This window comes from Mobula birostris, chromosome 31 (assembly GCF_030028105.1).
Source record: "Mobula birostris isolate sMobBir1 chromosome 31, sMobBir1.hap1, whole genome shotgun sequence".
NCBI classification, from domain to species: Eukaryota; Metazoa; Chordata; class Chondrichthyes; order Myliobatiformes; family Myliobatidae; genus Mobula; species Mobula birostris.
In genome coordinates, this window is record NC_092400.1 from 27,994,874 (window position 1) to 28,016,989 (window position 22,116).

Consider the following 22,116-nt stretch of genomic DNA (forward strand, 5'->3'; position numbering starts at 1 on the left):
AGAGGGTCGTGGATTTATGGAATTCGTTGCCACATACAGCTGTGGAGGCCCGATCATTGAGGGTGTTTAAGGAGGAGATTGATAGGTATCTAATTAGTCATGTTATCAAGGGATATGGGGAAAAAGCCGGAAATTGGAACTAGATGGGAGAATAGTTTAGCTCACGGTGGAGTGGCGGAGCAGCCTCAATGGGCTGAATGGCCTACTTCTGCTCCTTTGTCTTGTGATCTTCTGATATAGGACCCTGGTCAGACCCCACTTGGAGTACTGTGCTCAGTTCTGGTCACCTTACTATAGGAAGGATGTGGAAACTATAGAAAGGGTGCAGAGGAGATTTACAAGGATGTTGTCTGAATTGGAGAGCATGGTTTATGAAAACAGGTTGAGTGAAGTCGGCCTTTTCTCCTTGGACCGACGGAGGATGAGAGGTGACCTGATAGAGGTGTATAAGATGAAGAGAGGCATTAATCGTGTGGATAGTCAGAGGCTTTTTCCCAGGGCTGGAATGGCTAGCATGAGAGGGAACAGTTTTAAGGTGCTTGGAAGTAGGTACAGAGGAAATGTCAGGGGTACGTTTTTTACGTAGAGAGTGGTGAGTGCATGGAATAGGCTGCTGGCAATGGTGGTGGAGGCGGTTACAATAGTGTCTTTTAAAAAACTCCTGGATAGGTACATGGAGCTTAGAAAATAGAGGGCTATGGATAACCCTAGTTAGTTTCTAAAGAAAGTACATGTTCAGCACAGTATTGTTGGCCAAAGGGCCTGTATTGTGCTGTAGGTTTTCTACGTAACTGCTACACTATTGTGACATCCCCTCCCCCATTTTATATCTATATATACTGTATATCTGCATTTATAAATATATATACTTATCTATCTACCCTCTATCTATCTTTCTATATATATGTATGGGAGAACAATGGACAAAGCTATTAAATCTGGAATGGTTGGGCCATGCTAGTACAGTCACTGCAGAGAGTCATGGCCAAGGCTGGAAAGCAGTTTCCTCTCCAAACTTACGTTTGCTTGCTGGCCTTGATCCTAAAGAGTGGGTGCTGGCATTTCCCGCCACACTAAGTGCCAGGATTTTTGAGATTTCCCTGAATGTGTGCACAAACCTGCAGCTCCCCACCAAAGAATCACTGACTGTTGCAGTGACGCCCTCACACATGACCCCGCTGCAAGAAGAGCATCTCCATTCATTGAGATGGGAGGGGAACTTTGGGAAGCTTGATTCTTTTACATTTTTTAAATCATTCTGGTTGTATGTATTGACGTTCATTTTAAAAATTAAAATAGTTGTTTAAAATTTAATTGAAAGTTTTTACATAGTTTCTGAATGATTTTACTAGTCAGAATCATTCAGCAGTTTTGACACTATCTAATCTGACTCTCTCCCCAGATGCAGAAGGTCCTACTACAGAACAGGCCTTATTCCTTGTGCACAAGTTCTAGCTGTAAGCAAATATGAATGTTATTTATTTATTTAGTTATTGATTGATTGATTGAGATACAGCATGGAATAGGCTCATAGGGCCCTTTGAGCAACGCCACCACCCTTGCCCCCCCCCCCCCAGCAATCCCCTGACTTAACCCTAGCCTAATCACAGGACAATTTACAATGACCAATTAACCTACCAATCAGTACATCTTTGGACTGTGGGAGGAAACAGGAGCACCTGGAGGAAACCCACGCAGTCACAGGGAGAATGTACATATTCCCTAGAGGTAGCGTTGGAAAATGAACCCAGGTCACCTGTACTGCAAAGCGTTGTGCTAACCTCTGTGCTACCGTACCAAAAAATATGAGATAAACAGAAGTTCAATGTACTTCAAAAATATGGTTTCCAGTCCTGAAGGAGGATCTAGGCCTGCAATGTTGACTGTTTATTCATCTCCACAGATGCTGCCTTTCCAGTCCTGATGAAGGGCCTCGGCCTGGACATCAACTGTTTACTCTTCTTCACATAGATGCTGCATGACCTGCTGAGTTCCTCCAGCATTTTGTGTGTGTTGTTTTGTTTTTGAGGGGGGAGGGTTATAGTTTTCAATGTCTCACCAGAGGTTAGGGAAGTAGAGGAATATCTGAGGAACTAAGATGCACTGGGAAACAGGCATCTGAAAGCAGGAATATCTGGGACTGAGAACAGAGCAAAGAATTCTGCGATCCGGATACCACAAGGCGCTGGGAAACTTCAAAGCTGTGATCAATTCAGACAAGCTACCAAGCAAGAAAGGAGACAAGAAGGTGAGAGAAAAAGTAGCCGAATTTAAGGTGCTTCTGGAAGTTGATTAGTTGACTGGCATGTTCAATATTTACATAAAATAATCTTAGCAAAAAAAAAGGTGGGTTAAAATTCTAAAGCATATAGAAACACTTTAGAATGACAGAAGAATTTTCCTCTGGTGAGGCACAGAAACAATTTTCCTCTGCACTTTTTGCTCTGGTCTCAGTCCCAGGAATTCCGTTCCTCAGATGCTTTTTCCCCAAGGCCTTCCAGATGTTGGCCTTTCTTTTCAGTTCCTCAGATCTTCCTCCACTTTCCTAACTTCTGGCGATTCATTGAAAACTTTCCCCCCTTGATCATGCACAGAGCAAGTCATTATCTCCATTCAGCCTTGGGGATATGGCTGGGTGATACAAATCCTCAGTGTCTTGAGCTCTACAATACATGGCAACTGCATTCTTTTCAGGAATTGCATGAGAGAACCACACCTACAATTATTGTCTGCTGTGATGGTGGGATCTCAAAAATGGGCTGCTTGAATGGGGACCATTGTGTTAACAGGTGGAACTTCCACTAGCAGTGGTGCGATAGAATTGAGCACCCTGCTTCTTCCATAGGATTTAAGACGTCCTAGTATCGGAAGTGGCCGCCTGGTTGAAATACTCCCACCTAACCTCACTCAAAAATTAAACTGGAAAGCTTCACCTCAAACATCAGAGGTATCTGGTCAACTGGATAAGATTTCATGTTTAACATCGGTGGATAACTCCCTAACAGTGGTTAGTTAAGTCCGACTCCTTAGCTCTGTTTGAGTTTGTTGAAGTCCTCCCATTAAGGGCAGCTTTTTGCTGTTTTTGTAGCATGTACACACTTCTGTGATGCACCATTGATGCAGGAAATGCACAGCACACCAATTAATGCCTCAGCTGCAGACCCAGTGACTTCCACTTGTACAGTCCTCACACATACAGCAGCCAGAGATTTGAATTTCGCTTTATTCACTTGTGCACTTGAGGAAATGTTAATTGCACTTTCTGATCAATTTTGCATTTCCATTCAAATAGTGGAGAGCTGAAAAAGCAAGCACGAGAAGACTAAATTTCAAGGCACTTAAGGTTAGACCTGGTAAACAGCAGTGTAGCTGAACAATGTTGAAAGAATAGGGTTATACTTTCAGGAAATATGACATGACAGCCTGTAGAAATGTATGGAAGAGAACAAAATAGGTATGAGAAAGACGTAGAAGCAAGTGACATTATAAACACAGTAATATATCTAAAGATTGCAGTAACAGAAACAGCAGAATGCAGATACTGTATAGTGACAAATTACTGTGTAAGGAAACACAACATCATGTACATTAACACAGTGACATGGCAAAACAGTACATAAAGCAACAATTCCTAGGAATATGGCAAAAAACTTAAAAAAAAGCAGAAAGAATAATATATATGAACATGATGGTGTAAATAAAGAACGACCTTAGAAACAGAGCAACATGTACATAAAGATATATAAGAACAGTCTGCTTGCTTTTATCATTCATCTTTTGTTACATCAGCTTGCTTTCCCTCTCCCTTGGGGTATGGAAGCGATACTTCTGTCTCTCACAGTCTTATTTGGCTAGGAGAGTGATAGTTCGATCTCCAGACTATTCAATAACTGTCAGCCCTGTTACACTGGCAAGACACAGCAGATAAAAGGAACACCTCGAACATAAAATCTTATGTACCCAGCCGATGTTTCTCTTTGCACAAGTTTAAAGGTTTAAGAAAGATAATCTCCTTAAAAGTTTTATGCCTATATATGTTAAAACAATGGATTTTTGCAGAATGTTCTCCAAAAGGTATTAATAATGAAGTATTCTGATTTATTGACAGAGATCTCCACACACGTCTCATTACTTGCTATACTGTGACCTCTCAGGAATCCTCCACTGATGTAAATTTAAAGCTGCATGTATTCTTTTCAAACTAAAGCATATTTTGAAAGCAAACGCAATGAGAGGAAGCAACTGTCAGGAATGTCGCGGCACAAGACAGCTCGATGCATTTATAAATGTATAATACCTCTGGGAGCATAATAACTTCACCAACTATCACAAAGGTTGGGATTTATTTTAACATATTATAATTAAAATTAAGTAATTCCATCACAGAGCTCATTGGGAACTGATATATACTAGATCAGTCACAACTATACGCCATCCCACAGAGAGACTCCAGATCCCTATATGTTACCTGCTGTTTCTCAATTAAGGCCCCTCCGCAAAAACCCAATAATATGGCTTTATGATCATATTCAGATACAGTAATACAAACAACAATGTTGCCTCCATCGCTGTAGCGTTTGCTAGAGTAATGTGAATTTGATGTGACACCTCGCCACCAGTGACTAAAATTTTAGAACATAAGCTCTTCTGATGAGTCGGCTTAGTAAACTAGTGCAGAGCTTAAGGTATAAATACTTGCAAGGCCTCAGCTTTGATCATTGGTCTTTACTAAGTTAACTTGATTTCGCCAAGGATTTGAGAAGCATTACCATTTATCCTGAGCAGGCTTGCCCCAGTGAAAGGAAACAGCTTATTTCTTAAGAGCTAAGTACGTGGATACCCAACTGGTGACAAAAACAGGTTCCCAATGGGACCTGAACCCCTCCTCCCCACCAATGAGTTCACTGACTGGCCCTGAATGTAAGGATTACTGCTGAAGGGTGGGTCCCACTTGGTGACTGCAGAGCAACACTCCACCAAGAACTTGACTTCCAGGAAGATGGAGAGAAGAGAAAAATTGCTGGACGAAGGAAGACAAAGAGATAGCTATGCAGTACTGACAAATTTTGCTTCCAGAATTAGCATGGAGGGGGTCTTTCTGAATTTACCAATGCTATCATGATCGCCCACGTCATAACGATGATGATGTCTGTGAGATGTTTGACATGTCACTTACTTCAGTGCTAAACTGTTAGATGCAGGACCCCAAAGAAATGCAGCTCTAATTCAATACCTGGTGTCAGAGCTGCATTTCGGAGAGGGAACAGTGGTTAGCTTAAAGGGTTTTGCAGTTTCTCTGTGGGGACCAGCACACACCCATTTCTCTTAGCTACAAATCAGAAACAAGCTTTCTGCTTTCAAGTGGAAGGTGGAGATAGAAAGGTTTATGACCTCAGTCACCCATCAGTCGCTGAGAGGTCTTTTCAATTGCTGTACCAGAGTTTATGTTCAACCCAGATTAACAGATATAGTTTGCCTCTCCTAAAATGAGGTATTTTGGGCAGTCTCAATAATGCTTGGGAACTGATTTTGGGTTAGATCAGGTACACATTCTGCTAAAAAAAAATTAGATTTGGATAAAGTTAGGTGGTGCTCTCCAGGATGGAATGATTTGCTCCATATTATCTCTGTTCTTGATCATTATTTGCTGGTTTATGCTTAAAAAGATCAACAGATTGGTTGAGATTATTTTATGTATGCCAATGATCAGGTTAGGTCAAAGAGGTACAAAAATGCCAAGCCTTTGGGCTCAGCTTCATCATGGTCACAGTTAGCTTTTAGTTTCATACACAGCAGATCACTAATCCCTACTTACCTGCTGGTTCTCCATTCATAATCATCACAAAACATATATTAATAACTTGCATTTCATAGGGAACTCCCAGAAAGGGCCTGAATGAGATGTTCTTCTGGAAAGGGGTCCCATCAAAGGAGGACGTCAAAAGTATCCAACCTATACAACGGTTCTTGAAAGATAATTGTACGAGAAGCTTTCCTCTTCATCGGCCCCACACTATGCCTCATCTTCAAGTGTTTGTTGGTAACACTAGTCACTTAAGGATGCATTGCTTATTTATATTAATTTTGTGCAACTTAAATTACTGAAATTTATTATGCAAAGTATAAGTCATTTGTAATGTATAACCGCTGTTCTTTATCTTATATTGTTTTAAAAAGCCAGATATTTGAAATAGTTAACAAATTCAAGATTCAAGATTGTTTAATGTCATTCTTCAGTACACAAATGCAAAGGAGAACAGAATGATTGTTGCTCTGGTTCTGATGCAGCATTAAAAAAACACAACACATATTAATAACTTGCATTGCATAGGGAACTCCCAGGAAGGGTTTGACTGAGATGTTCTTCTGAAAGGGGTCCCACCAAAGTGGTGGGGGTGCATCAAAAGTATATATTAATATGTATATTTATTGATTGATTGAGATACCATATGAAACTGGTGCTTCCAGCCCGTCGAGCTGCATTATCCAGCAACCTCCGATTTAACCCTAGCCTAATCACGGGACAATTCACAATGACTGATTAACCCACCAGTCGTTGGACTGTGGGAGGAAACCGGAGCATGCGGAGGAAACCCACACAGTCACGGGGAGAATGTGTACAGGCTCCTTACAGAGAGCGGTGGGAAGAAGCATAAGGATCACAATAAAAAAAATCCCCACAAACATCAATTTGAAAACAAGCCTGTGAAACACAATGTTAGCATTGCAGATGTGGACTGCAGCTGAAATGGAGAGAAGAACAACATTTAAGATGGAACACTGTTGTACAATGCTACTTACCTAGAAGCGACTGGAGCGTGGTGCTGCACTGCTGAAGCCGATCTCCAGGATCAGAGACTGGAAAGAAGACGGCTGCAGGAAGCCCGCTGGCTGGAGGATCGAGCCGGAATCCTACGGCAGTGAGAAGCGACTGCCAACCCGGCACACCACCCACTTTGTTCTCCACACTGTGCTGGGATGTGTACATGGAGTTCCGCTGACCATTCTGTATCCGCTGGAGTGACTTCTCCACCTAAGATAAATAAAATTACCATTGATTTCTCCATTTCACAAATGAGTCCAGCCCATTACTTATGGCCAGAAAACCAATAATACAAAGACCCTGTTTTAAAATTGTCCTGTGGAATAATATTTTATATTAAATGGGCCAATTAAAGTGCATCACAGTCCAGATCACATGGTGTTAAAACTTGCACTTTAACATCGCATGTTATTGTTCCAATGAAAATTTATATTTTAAATTATTTTAAGCTTGTGCAGTAACACCCTACTGCCAACAGAAGCAACTAGACATAAGTAGATGAGGCTAAAACTGAAGTGGTCAATAATTTCCTTTGTCTACTCCATTCCAAAATGCAAATAACAAATTTCAGAACCAAGACTGAATTGTTTCCTGTCTGGTTCTGTGGGTCCTGAGATAGCTAATGAGACCTATATGGGAATCATAGACCCCTCCACTGATGTGATAGACTCTGACTGACTGGTAGGTCAGATAAGTGTTCGATGGGGCAGGTGAATGGCCAATCATGGCCAATAGTACAGGTCAGTGGCTGACAGAGAAAGTCAGTAGCCGACGGACAAGGTCAGTAGCCAAAGGCACAGGTGAGTGGCCAACAAGGCAGATGAGTGGCTGATGGCGCAGGTGAGTGACTAAGACACAGGTGAATGGTTGATGCCTGAGGAGGTGAGCGGCTGGGTTATCTGCTGTGATCAGGTTTGTTGCTTCAATAGAAACAGAGACTCTACCAACAGTTCACAAGATGAAAAAAATAATTATATGTTGTTTACTTGCAGTATGATAACTGGATACTGTACAAATTATACCCAAGTGCAAACAATAATTTAAAATTATGGTTTCTTTATTTCTTCATTAAACATGATTTCATAACTGTAAGCATTTTCCATCAGCTTCAGGTCTAGGTAGAGTATAGCCATTTATTACAATCATGCTAACAATAATTAGAATGATTTAACAATCTATCAGCTTCAATTATGCCTCTCTATCTTACTGCAGATCCTCTCAATTTCCTTCTTTTAAATATGACAACAACTTTTACGTTCAATTGAACAATTCCGCATGATTTACAACTGTTTACAGGGCATAGGATATAGAAGAAAGACTTGTTGGAGGTGATGGTTAAAGACAAGGGAAAAACGTGGTGGAGGCCAATATACGGTATTCAAGAGGTGCGGGTGGTGGGGGTGGAGATAAGTCTTTATCAAAGGAGGTCTAAAACACTTCTTCCCTCTGCTAGCCTGCAGGTCACCCTTGGGCACGGTGCTTAGCCCCCCGATGAGGGTCACATGAGGCCATGGGAGCAGGTGGTAGATGGTCGTATGAACAGCCGGTACATATCACAAGTCCTGGTTATGCGACCACTGATGCCAGGCTCACAATCTCTGAAGAGTATTGATAATGGCTGGCGTCACCTGTCTTGTAAAGACACTGGCTAGAAGGAGGCAATGGCAGACCACTTCTGTAGAAAAATTTGCCAAGAACAATTGTGGTCAAAGACCACGATCGCCCACGTCATACGACACGGCACATAATGATGATGATGATTCGGGAGGCTCGAAGATATGCCAATGAATGTGCAGGAAATGGAAGGATATGGACATTGTGTAGGCAGAAAGGATCAGCTTTGTTGGGCACTGACTTAATTAGTTTGGCACAACATTCTGAGCCAAAGGATCTGTTCCTGCATGGTACTGTCCTATGTTTTACGACCCTCATCAGCACTACCAGTCACCCATTCAAGTAAGTTCTTGCTGGGTGCATTAGCAGGACTGGGAACCCTGGAGTGAGTTCAAATCAAGTCATGTCAAATTTATTGTCATTTAACAAAATACATGTAGACCCCAAAATGAGATAATGTTTCTCTGGACCAGGGCATAAAGCACAGTAATACACATAACACACAATAACTTAGGAAAGTAAGATTTAAATCTACAAATGAATCCCGTGTAGATAAACAAAGTAAGGTGCATAAATTAAATATTACACGTATAGTACAAATTATCCAGTGACACTTCGAATGCGATACTTCAGGGAGTTCAGAAGCTTAATGGCCTGAGGGAAGTTGCTTTAGCAGAAACTGCATTTTATACTCAAACAATTACCGATAGCCCAGCATTCGTGTTTAATTTATGTTGGAGTTTATTCCCCCTCCTCGGCAGACATGTTTCATAGGGAATCAGGGAACATTATGGTCAGTGACTAGTCATGGAAATGTGTTTAAAAGCTGCAATTATTTCATCATAGGTTCTTTGCCCTACAAGTCCAAGCTGACTACCGTGCCTACCCATTAATCCCACTTTGCTGCAGGAATCTCATATCACTCTATCCCTGCTGATTCAAGTTGTCGTCCAGATACCTCTTAAGTACTTTTGTTCATTTTTTCACCACCTCTGGCAGCTCATTCCAGATACCAACTACGTTTTGTGTGAAAAAGGACACTCCTTAAATTCCCCTTCATTTGCTGGAAGAAGCACAGAGCATTGGCTAATTTCAGATTGATTTTTCCAGGTGACTGAGGAATTAATGCTTTTGCGTAGAATATTTTCCTGCTTTTTTTTTTAGCATAGTGGATAGTGCAATGCTTTATAGTGCCAGCAAATTGGGTTCAACTCCAGTCTCTGCCTGTAAGGAGTTTGTACGTTCTCTCCATGACTGTGTGGGTTTCCTCCAGGTGCTCCTGTTTCCTCCCACAGTCCAAAGACGTACCGGTTGGTAGGTTAATTGGTCATTCTAAATTGTCCTGTGATTAGGCTAGGGTTAAATCAGGGTATTGCTGGGTGGAGCAGGTCGAGGGATTGGAAAGGCCTATTCCATGCTGTATCTCAATAATTAAATAAGTAAATAAATTGGTAATTGTAAATTAATTTGTGATTGGACTTGAACTAAATCAGGGTAATTGCTGGACGCTGTGGCTTGAAGGGCCATAAGGTTCTATTCCATGCCCTATCTCAATAAAATTTTAAAAAATAAAACCAAATAGCTTTTTCTCACAGACGACATTTAAACATCTGCAGCAATACTGTTACTAGGTTTCACAGAAAGCCCTCCTTTCTTACTGCTCCCACCCAACCTCCCCCCTACCCACCCCCCCACCACCACCCTCACACACAGAGCAGTTCGCAGATTAAAACAACACACCAGGTGCAGCAGGACACGCAAGGCGTCTCGGGCGCGATCAGGATGCTGAAGGATTTCAGACAGAGCCTGACCAATGAGAGATGAGGGACTGTTCAATTTAACATCATTTCCAATCAGCGTGAATCCTGCAAAAGAAGGGTAGCTTTTAAACAAACAGATATAATACTATTAATACACAGGCAAGTAAGGACTGACATTAGTAATTAGGATACAAGTAAAATAAATGGAAAATCAATGCATACTGTGATTGCATCACACAAGTCAACTCTAAGTCATGAATAACCAATCCCTGAAATCCACATAATTAATAATAACTGTAATTATTGTAATCTAAAAATAACCTACAATAGTAATTTCTGTATGACAGTGACATTTTTAAATGGACACTGATCCCGTGAACAGTACCTCACTACTTTTTTATTCCTATTTTTGCACTATTTATTTAACTATTTAATATACATATAAATAATACACATATAAATATAAGTTACACCTGTATTTCAGACTCTCATGTCTTTAAATTAGTTTAATGTTTTGAAGTTACACCTACAAGAGGACTACAAATTTGTTGTTGGGTTTGGAGGCTTGTGTGTCTCAATGACCCAAAGAGCTATATTGGTTGAGTCAAGGCTTTATGCTTTTGCTCTTGGTAGGGCCACCTGTGCCAGACATGTTAAAGAGTGGTCCATCGGTCTTTCAGGTTTGGGGGTTCAGCTCAAGGATAACAACCCTGAGTGGTAAAACAAAATTGTTGCGGAAACAGCAATGAAGAATCCTTCTACATCTGAGTGCGATGGTGTTCCTGAGCTTCTGCCCGGGTCTTGCATGACTGATAGTAGTGAAAACCAAGAGGAAGCTACTGACACGATGAAGGATGCCCTGAACACCACCAGAGATGAAGGACTTCCATTGCTGCCCTAAACGCCAGCGGCATAACGGGCAGCAAGTAAATTTGAAGTTACAAAACACAACACTCGGCCTGAAATATCAACTGTTCATTACTATCCATAGATGCTGTCCGCGATCCCCCAGCATTTTGTGTGTGTTACTCTGGATTCCCATCACCTGCAGAATCTCTTGTGTTTGTGGGTACAGTCCACGGTTACATTTCATATACAACTTGACTTGCAATCTCTGTATAAAAATAACCATTGCATTAGTGTGTCAACCTAGAATTGTAGTTGAGTGTCTGAAGCCGAGCTTGAGTATTATTTTCTCTCAGAGGTAAGATGGTGCTACCGTGTAACATGGTTGCCACACCTTCATGATATGGAAGGATTATTTTTAATCATAGTACTGATGGGAATGTCACTCTGCCAGAGATGTTGCATTTTGGATAATTGTTCAACTACACCATGGCCTACACTCTGAGATGGGCATGAAAAGAGCAGAGGGACTGTTCTATAGATTCAGGATCAGTTCCTGCGGATTGGAGGGTAGCTAATGTTATCCCACTTTTTAAGAAAGGAGGGAGAGAGAAAACAGGCAATTGTAGACCAGTTAGTCTGACATCGGTGGTGGGGAAGATGCTGGAATCAATTATAAAAGATGTAATAGTGGCATATTTGGAGAGCAGTGGCAGGATAGGTCCGAGTCAGCATAGATTTACAAAGGGGAAATCATGCTTGACTAATCTTCTGGAATTTTTTGAGAATGTAACTATGAAAATGGACATGGGAAAGCCAGTGGATGTGGTGTACCTGGACTTTCAGAAAGCCTTTGATAAGGTCCCACATAGGAGGTTAGTGTGCAAAATTAGAGCAAATGGTATTGGGGATAGGGTACTGACATGGACAGAAAATTGGTTGGCAGACAGGAAACAAAGATTAGGGGTTAATGGGTCCTTTTCAGAATGGCAGGCAGTGACTAGTGGGGTACCACAAGGCTCAGTGCTGGGACCACAGCTATTTACAATATACATTAATGATTTAGAGGAAGGGATTAAAAGTAACATTAGCAAATTTGCAGATGACACAAAGCTGGGTGGCAGTGTGAAATGTGAGGAGGATGTTATGAGAATGCAGGGTGACTTGGACAGGTTGGGTGAGTGGGCAGATGCATGGCAGATGCAGTTTGATGTGGATAAATGTGAGGTTATCCACTTTGGTAGCAAGAACAGGAAGGCAGATTACTATCTGAATGGTGTCAAGTTAGGAAAAGGGGAAGTACAACTAGATCTAGGTGTCCTTGTTCATCAGTCACTGAAAGTAAGCATGCAGGTACAGAAGGCAGTGAAGAAAGCTAATGGCATGCTGGCCTTCATAACAAGGGGAATTGAGTATAAGAGCAAAGAGGTCCTTCTGCAGTTGTACAGGGCCCTGGTGAGACCACATCTGGAATATTGTGTACAGTTTTGGTCTCCAAATTTGAGGAAGAACATTCTAGCTATTGAGGGAGTGCAGCGTAGGTTCACGAGGTTAATTCCCGGATGGAGGGACTGTCATATGTTGAAAGGTTGGAGCGACTGGGGTTGTATACACTGGAATTTAGAAGGATGAGAGGGGATCTGATTGAAACATATAAGGTTATTAAGGGATTGGACACGCTAGAGGCAGGAAACATGTTCCCGATGTTGGGGGAATCAGAACCAGCGGCCACAGTTTAAGAATAAGGGGTAGACAATTTAGAACGGAGTTGAGGAAAAACTTTTTCACACAGAGGGTTGTGGTTCTGTGGAATGCTCTGCCTCAGAAGGCAGTGGAGGCCAATTCTCTGGATTCTTTCAAAAAAGAGTTAGCTAGAGCTCTTAAAGATAGTGGAGTGAAGGGATATGGGGAGAAGGCAGGAAAAGGGTACTGACTGTGGATGATCAGCCATGATCACAGTGAATGGTGGTGCTGGCTCGAAGGGCTGAATGGCCTACTCCTGCATCTATTGTCTATTGGACTGTCTCCTGGGTCTGAGGCAACTGTTAGCACTCACTCAGCAGTACAGTTCCATCATTATCCAGTTATACTTTTTGTGAGAACTCACCATGCTGTAAATGTTGTGTTTACTGCAACAGTGCTTATTTAATATTTAACTGCCACTAAAACCAGTTTGTGTTGCCTTGAAGTTGTAAAAGGTGCTATTAAATACACATCATTCTTTCTCTATTTAGAAGCCTTGTAGTGCCTAATTACTGAATTATAGATAATGAACATCTATTGGCCTGAAGTTTTGCTGGCAATTGCATTCTTCGCGGGAAGAATAGCGTGGGCTGGGTATGGAGCGATGAGGATATTTTTGAGGTTGGGTGTATGGGAATACTCATTTCCAAACATCCCTTGTATTTTCTTCTGTGTGTGTCTGCAGTGGTTCAGAAAGAATCGATATCATCATGCATGAGTAGAGATTTAGCGATGTTTGGCTGCTTTGCAAGCTGGATACTGCCAATTGCAGAGGGACGGCGTGTAGTAGCTGAGTTCAGGCTGTGAAGGGGGAAATCTGTTACAACATGGATGATAGCTTGGGTACAGCCCCCCAATATTCCTGGGGCAAGGAAGATGATGAAGTGGGGAAAGTTTTATGATGAAACTCTAAGGAGGAATGTCCCTGTTCTTCCTGCTTCACAAACAGGACTGTAAAAGGAATCACTGCGTCCATTTCTCTCCCTCAGTGTTTCCTGAATCCTAGCTATTACTTTAGGAGTTCAAAAATAAAATGACTTGTAATGAAGACAAGCCGCTTCATATTACATAACCTAAAAATCTACCAGCGTCCTACATACAAGACAATTGAACATCCCTTGACTTGCTTTTGTTAGAACTGCAAGTGGGTGGGTTGAAAACAAGTTATTTAGTTGTTAATCAGGTCTTTTTAAATCTCTGCTATTCCAAAAACAGCACCTCATTTAATTCAGCTTTGAGGGCAACGTAGATTTGGATCGCCAAGTTATCCCCAACCAATGGTTGTGGGTAAACTGGAAAATTTCAGTACAATTGTGGGTAAACTGGAAAATTTCAGTACAGTTGTGGGTAAACTGGAAAATTTCACTGCTTTTGCATGAACAATAAGCAAGGGTGAAGCTATCTTCAACCTAATTCTGAAACAATATTCTGGTGGAACAGTAGCTTCAATTACGCACTTAGTCAATTTAAAGGAAAATCTGCAATAGCTGAAAACTGACTTCCAATTCATGTTATTTTAATTAATATATTTCAGAACTATTCTCTTCTGAGGCAATTCCTGCCTGCCCATTTACCTACAATATACACCCAGTAGTCAGTACCTTAAGGTTGTCATAGCTGGGGCGGGGGGGGGGGGGTCGGATGAGCTCCTACTAGCTATTAAATGCTCCCAATGGCACGTGTCTCAAATAGCCTCTGACAACCAAGTCCAACTCCTGGCTTTTATGTGTGGCTTAGCCACTAAGCCCAACAGAACTGTTTCTACTGACAGCAGAAGGGGCAAAGGTGGGTTACTGGCGCCTTAAACCAGTCGCTTTGGGCAGATGGGGCTGGTGAGCCGTGGTTGACTGCTCATCTAGAAGGGAAACTCCGATCTCAAACCTCCGCTGTCTTGAGGCTACACCCACTCATGGGGAAGGTTTCAGGAGTAAACCCCAAGGGAAAAATCCAGAGTTCAATGCTGATGGGCAACTCCTGCAACGCCACTGGTGCCAAGTTGTATCGGTCTCTGCTGTTCCTTTGGATTTATCAGCTGTGTGGAGAGGGGCAGCCTGCCACATGACCAACAGCTTGCTGTCCACACCGCAGTGCCTCGGCTTGTGTACTGGCTTGCGTATCACACAGACAGCTAGAATGCAACATCCATGGTCGACCTCGACCAACTTAGGGCCTCAAACATCCTGTACCTAATAAAGTGGCCACTGAGTGTATGTTCATGGTCTCCTGCTGCTGTAGCCTATCCACTTCAATGTTTGATGTGTTGTGTGTTCAGAGATGCTCTTCTGAACACCACTTTTGTAATGTGAGGTTATCTGAGTCAATGTCACCTTCCCATCATCGTGAACCAGTCTTGCTAGTCTCCTCTGTTCTTTCTCATTAACAAGGCATTTTCGCCCACAGAATTGCTGCTCACTGGATGTTTTTTTGTTTTTTGCACCATTTTCTGTAAACTCTAGAGACTGTTATGTGTGAAAATCCCAGGCAATCAGCAGTTACTGAGATACTAAACCACTCTGTCTGTCACCAACAATCATTCTAAGGTCAAAGTCACTTAAATTACATTTTATCCTCTCTCTGACGTTTGGTCTGAACAACTGAACCCCTTAGAACATAAGAACATCAGAAATAGGAGCAGGAGTAGGCCATCTGGCCCGTCGAACCTGCTCCACCATTCAATAAGATCTTGGCTGATCTGGCCATGGACTCACCTCCACCTACCTGTCTTTTCCCCATAACCCTTATCTCCCCTGCTATGCAAAAAATCTATCCAACCTTGTCTTATATTTACTGAGGTAGCCTCCACTGCTTCATTGGGCAGAGAATCCCACAGATCCACCGCTCTTTGGGAAAAGCAGTTCCTCCTCATCTCCATCCTAAACCTGCTCCCGCGCATCTTGAGGTTATGTCTGCCTTGACAATGTCTGCATGGTTTGATGCATTAAACTGCTGCCATGTGATTGCCTGATTAGATATTTGCACCAACAAGCAGGTGTAATAACTAAGTGACCACTCAGTGTAATATCCATCACTTTTGACAAAGATCCAGATTGTTGGCTTCATTCCTTTTCCCCACTATTTATCAACTTGATCTACCAGCAACAAAATAAAAAGATGGATATCTCCTTTTGCCTTGATCAGTGGAATCTCAAGTGTTTTCATAGTGGTGAGCACATTTCTCCCCTCCCCCCACCCCACCTCCACTGCTCAGCTGCTAATGGAAAGTGATGGATAACCACAGCTCTACTAGGGCAAGGTGCACACTAATAACTTGCTTAGGAGGAGCAATGGAGCTCGCTTCCATCATTCCCCCTACTAGCAAATTCTTTTCTATCAGCCATTAAAGGACTTGAAAAGGAAATAGTTCATAAGGAGACCAATTTCCTCCAGTACACTGGAATTCTTTATTCAATTCCTCTCTTCAATTGCTCTCTACTGTAAAGTCATAGAAGTTCCCTGACTGGTTATAGAAAACACTAGAATTTGGACAATGGGATTGGGATTTTATTTTTAGTGTCCACTTGATTGCATTTGGTGATCTCAACAAATTCTGAATTTAATATAATCACCTGAAATTTAATTGTAGATCTGGGACTACAACAAAACCTACCAGCGCTCTGTAGGAAATCAGTTTAACCTGCTGTTTCCACTGAGGTTGGGTGGGGACCACAACTAGAGGACATGGGTTAAGGGTGAAAGGTGACGTGTTTAATGGGAGCATGAGGGGAACCTTCTTTACTCAGAGGGTGGTGAGAGTGTGGAACGAGCTGCCAATGCAAGTGGTGCCTACGAGCTCGATTTCAACATTTCAGAGAAGTTTGCACAGGTGCATATATGGGAGGGGTATGGTCCCAGTGCAGGTCAATGGGACTGAGCAGTTTAAATGGCTTCAGCAGGGACTAAATGTGCCAAAAGGGCTGTTTTTGTGCTGCACTTTTCTAAGACACCATGACTCTTGAACAATATTATGCCCATTTCTGGCTGTTTTAGTGCCTTTCTGAAAATTCCACTGGAGGTTTCTAACCTCTCAAGCCACACTACCTTTGAGCCTAAAACTCTCCCAAATAACATTAGGTTGTTAACCTTACATCTGAAAAATTACAGTTCTTGTTTACTCACAAAACAACCCAATTTTACTGTTTCCTCTCCTGAGCTTTAAAAGGCCAATATTCAAACAGCATTCTTTGTCTTCACTGAGACTTGAGATGGTCTACGCCTCTAACAAAGGATCACACATTTTCCTTACCTGCTTAGTTCATGGAGGACAGGATCACAGTCGGACTCAACTTCCAGGCCCCAGAATCACTGGAGGCTGCTGCCACTGATCTTTGACAGACCACAGGGTTTGATGAGCAAGATCAGTAAGACTCCACACTCAGAAAGCTCATCTATTACTCTGTTAATCTCAAAGGACAGGTGCTCACATACATTCCAAGCTTCCCCAGATGTCAATCTTTGACAATGCTCAGATCCTTACGAACCTTCCTAGTATGGCTTGGTATAACAATTGCTCTGCATGTGACTGTAAGAAATTGTGGGGAGTTGTGGGCACAGCTCAACACATCACAGGAAACAATCTCCCCTTTATGGACTCTGTCCACCTGCCTCAGTAGAGTAGCCAGAATAATCAATGTCCCCATCCACCCTGGAAATTCTCTCTTCTCCCTTCTTCTACCAGGCATAAGATACAAAAGCCTGAAAACTCCCACCAGGATCAAGGTCAGCTTCTACGTCACTGTTTTCAGACTCTCAAACAGATCTCTTGTATGATAAGATAGACTCCTGGCCTTACAGTCTACCTCATCATGGTCTTGCACTTACAGTTTACCCGCACTTGTTTTTCCAGTAGCTTTTGCACTTTATTCTTTATTATTATTGTTTCACCTTATTCTAGCTCAATGCACTGTGTAATGATTTGATCTGTACGAACAGTATGCAAGACAAGCTTTTCACCGTATCTTGGTACATGTGACAATAATAAACCAATGCCAATAATAACTGCTCACTACGGCTGTCCAACACTGTGTGCTCTTCCCACACTCCATACAAAGAACCACTCTGTCTAAGTTCTCCTGTCACTCATTCTAGTCCCCATTTCTTCATTGGTAACTCATTGTATGGTCGGTGGCTTAGTGGTGTGTCCCGTAAAGGCAGGGGATCTCAATCTGGGGTCCACGGACACCTTGCTTAATGGTGTTGGTCTATGGCATAAAAAAAGGTTGGGGAACCTCTGCTGCAAAGGATATAAGTACTGGGCACCAAGCTTAAACAGGAAGAACCTGTAGTGTGCCAACAGGGATTGCCACACAGAAACCAATGTTATCCGTGCAGCACCCGACAAGTAATCCCAACGACACCATTTTGTCGGCCTCACAATTGATGCTGTATATCAAGCATGCTGGAAATATGAAAGAAAAAGAAAACTTGCTGCAAACAGTCAGAAAGTTATGTAGCATCTGTGGAAAGAGAAATACAAAGTCAGCGTTTTAGGTCAACGGCCCACCATCAGTTCTGAACAGTCTGCAACCTGAAATATTAACTCTGTTTCTCTTTTCACAGATACTGCCTGATTCACAGATACTGCCTGTTCCTCTTTTCACAGATGTGGCCTGTTTCACAGATACTGTTTGTTTCTCTTTTCACGGACACTGCCCAACTTGCTGAGTGTTTCCAGCATTTTGTTTCTATTTCACAAGTGAAGTTCACTGTCATTATACAAATGACAAGACCAACGCAGGGAACACACTCTAAGACCCGTCTTTTAAGACTCCCCCTACTCCCAGACCCTTCAATCTTTCATGCTTTGAAGCTTGATAGACCTGAACAAACCTGCCCAGTTTGACGGATGCGCAAATTGCTTGCTGCTCTGGACAATCTTCATGGCTTCTCCAAGAGCCACGCTAGATTTCATTCCATTGAGCAGAGAGGAGTAGAAGGTGTGCACAAACATCTTGGACGCAGCCACGGGCACGGGCCAAAGCGAAACCAAGACACACTGCGCCCCGGCGGCTAGAAAAGCTCGCGTCAGACCAATGATGCCGTCTGCTGTAACTTTATTGTTAGATTCCTGGTAGGAGCCAAGCACGACGAGCTTAACCGGGAGGTGCAAGTCCAATATATCAGCAGCTGTCAGTAAGAACTCTTGCAGGGGGGGACTGTCAGTTATGCTCTCCACGTCACTCGCATCATCCGGCACTCTCAGCGATTCCGGAATGGTGTAACTGTTTCCCAAAGAACTCTTCCCACTGATGGTGCTTCCTTCATTGTTCGGTGTCAGGACCAGGGCGGCAAGTTTCCAGGAGATGTGGGTGGCGAAATGGATGCACTCGGCCTGACTGAGCACGCTCATCACTCTCTCCTTGGTCGCGGCACTGTTAACCAGGGGCTGGCAGCCAAGCAGCTCCGAAACCATGTAGGCCTCCTCCTCAGCCGACGGCATCGGTCCCCAGAGCCAGCGGTCCATAACGGCTGAGGGGAGTTTGGGATTACCTATCACCGCTGCCATCGAGGTGGAAGAGCTGCAGAGAGAGACGCCCTTACGAAGGTGGGACTGTACAACACAAAACACAAACACAAGTGGTTAGTGTAAACGTTTCTTGAAGTAGGCGGAAAAGAACAGCAATTCTCGAAGATGTGGCAACGGTGCTTCTTCCATTGTGAAAAGTTATAAAGAACAACTTACGTTTACCATTACTCTGGAAATCACTAGCAGGTGCACATTCTCCTTGCTCCCCCAATGTCACATAATCATTAGCAGCCCTAGTTAGAAGCCATTCCACATTAGTCCCCCTTTTGGAGCAGTGCAGGAGTGCAGGGGAGCTTGAGCTGAGTTATTCCAACATGTTCTAGCACAATACGATTCTCTCAATGGAGGCAAATGAATTACCCTCCCTTCTATATCAGGCACTCTGGCATCCTCCCCAAGAACCCAGACCACAACCCGCTGATGTTACCTTCACGATACCCCTCCTTCTTCTGAAATTTCCCCATTCTCCCTCTTTCTGATCCATTCTATAGTTCTATCTCGGACCTTCCACACTGCTGGCTCCTGATCCATTCTCCGCCCGCCATCTTTCCAATGGCAGAGTTCCAATGCCAACACCCGCCCCTCTCTGCCTCGCTGCCCCACCATTGGCTTTCGACCTCTCCCACCACGCCAATCGGGCCTGTAGCCGCAGCCCACCTGAACCGGGCTCCAAAAGGAGCAGCAGGGTGTACTTTTGCACTTTCAAAGAAGTTTGCTTGTGCCAATCTAACACGCAGTTTAGGATGGGCTGGTACAGGTAAAAGGCCTTCAGCCCACAATGTTGTCCCAAACCAGTTTAAAAGTAAATTTAAAAAAAACCCAAAGACTAATCCCTCCTACCTACACCATGTCCATATCACTCCATCATCCTCATATTCATGTGCCTATCCAAACGTCTCTTAGAAGCCTCTAAGGTATTTGCCTCTACCACCATTCTGGGCAGTGCATTCCAGGCATCCACCACTCTCTGTGAGAAAAAACTTACCCCTCACATCCCCCTTGAACATACCCCCTCTCTCCTTCAATGTATGCCCTCTGGTATTAGACATTACTACCTTGGGAAAATGATACTCTCTGTCTACTCTTTCTATGCCTCTCATAATCTTATAAACCTCTGTCAGATCCCTACCACTCTAGAGAAAACAACCCAATGTTTTTGCCTCATTTATCTTTCCCTCCTTGGGTATGACCTTTTTTCAGTCAAACTTCTCTTCAATTCACATCTTTTTGGGCATTTTCTGTAGTCAAGAAGGGCTGAACCAACACATTAGTGCAAACATTATAAACTGTGCAAGAGAAATTGAAAGTAAACATCACATTTTCCACATGAAAACTTGTGTAAACCTGATCAGGTTACTAATGAGCTATGAAGCTACAGCAATGTTAATGAAGCAAAACAAAAGGAAGTGATAAAAGTCATACTGACAGGCAAAGAAGAGATAGGGTCAAGTTAATAAGAGGCAGAAATAAGAGTCAATTGCCGATCCTATTGGATCCAAACTCGAGGCAGTTCTGGAGGATAAGAAATGGATATTCTTGAGAAAATAAAATCCAGATGGCTGGACCAAGGATTGATGGTAGATATCTGAGGATGATGAATCTGACTAGGTTGATTGGGAACTCCTGTCTTAGTGGGAATACAGATCTATGATCAAACTCAGTGCCGGAGAAAAGAATTCCAAGTAGTGTCATTACAGACATGATGTAGCAACACAAACTGGATCCTATTGACAGGGATGTGGGCAAGTAGATAACTTGGCAAGAAGACGGGAAGCGATAAGGGAAACCATTTAGGGTCAGTATGAGGATTCAAGGAGGTGGTGCAAAAGAGAATACCTTTCACAGTAATAGAGTCCCATGCTCTCTTTAAGCTGAAGATAAATACTAGCCTGAAAGAACTGCTTGAAAACAGAAACTTTTAGATAAGATGGTTGACAAGAATCCCATGCATGAAGCTTGTACGTAAGTAGCTGGTTTAGAGCACATCTCATTACCCAATGCTTACACAATGTGTTTTATCAAATGAAGGAGAAAGTTTTGATGAATTCCTACCCTGGGGCTTGCTTGAAGGGCCCGGATTGAGGGAACAGCAATGATACTGAAGCGTTCATAGAGGTACTCATTAGAGGAGCTTCCTTTCAGCAGAGCGAAGGGAATGAGGTAGAGCTCCCCTTCCAGGACTAACACAAGCTGACGGTGTCGGCCAACAGGTCCATTGGAGTGCATTAATCCCTAAAGAATCAATTTAGAAATATTGTTATTTATATAAAATAACAATCATCCTTATTTTTCACCCCAGCACCAGTGGTGAAATTAAACATTCACAATATCTCCCAGTTGTATTAATCAAAGTGGGCAGACACTTTTTCTTCCTTGTCTACTATACCTAAGGCTCCTTATGAGTAGAAGAACAATGAACTGGGAAAACTCACTGCATCACTGCCATCCCTTGCTCAAATAAACAGCTGAAGTCCAAAATCAACATTATGAATGAGTTGCTTAGTCTCCGTGCCATAGAATTTTTATAGTTACTGTGTTACGCACTGGATTTCAAGTAAAAATATAAAACTCAAACCCTTTTGTTATGGAGCAGCACGTACCACAATATAATCACGTGCAGAAGTGAAGAGAATGAGCAATTGCAAGTTTCTGGGTGTCAGTATCTCTGAGCATCTATCCTGGGCCCAAAATATTGATGCAGTTACAAAGAAGGCACAACGGAAGCTATATTTCAATAGGAGTTTGAGGTGATTTGGTATGTTACTAATGACACTCGCAAATTTCTACAGATGTACCATAGAGAGTAG

The 22,116-nt window shown here is 42.6% G+C and overlaps 1 protein-coding gene across 3 annotated transcripts in view; it reads right to left on the bottom strand.

Annotated features, from left to right (window-relative positions):
• ttc28 (tetratricopeptide repeat domain 28) overlaps positions 1 to 22,116 on the bottom strand; it is a 945,172-nt gene that overhangs the window by 46,414 nt on the left and 876,642 nt on the right. For all 3 annotated transcript variants that reach the window (XM_072248021.1, XM_072248020.1, XM_072248022.1), the window contains 4 exons: positions 21,362 to 21,541; positions 18,613 to 19,333; positions 10,178 to 10,302; positions 6,802 to 7,033 (listed from right to left, as the gene is read on the bottom strand). In XM_072248021.1, coding sequence (XP_072104122.1) covers positions 6,802 to 7,033; positions 10,178 to 10,302; positions 18,613 to 19,333; positions 21,362 to 21,541 — 1,258 coding nt within the window. The remainder of the gene's footprint in view (positions 1 to 6,801; positions 7,034 to 10,177; positions 10,303 to 18,612; positions 19,334 to 21,361; positions 21,542 to 22,116) is intronic.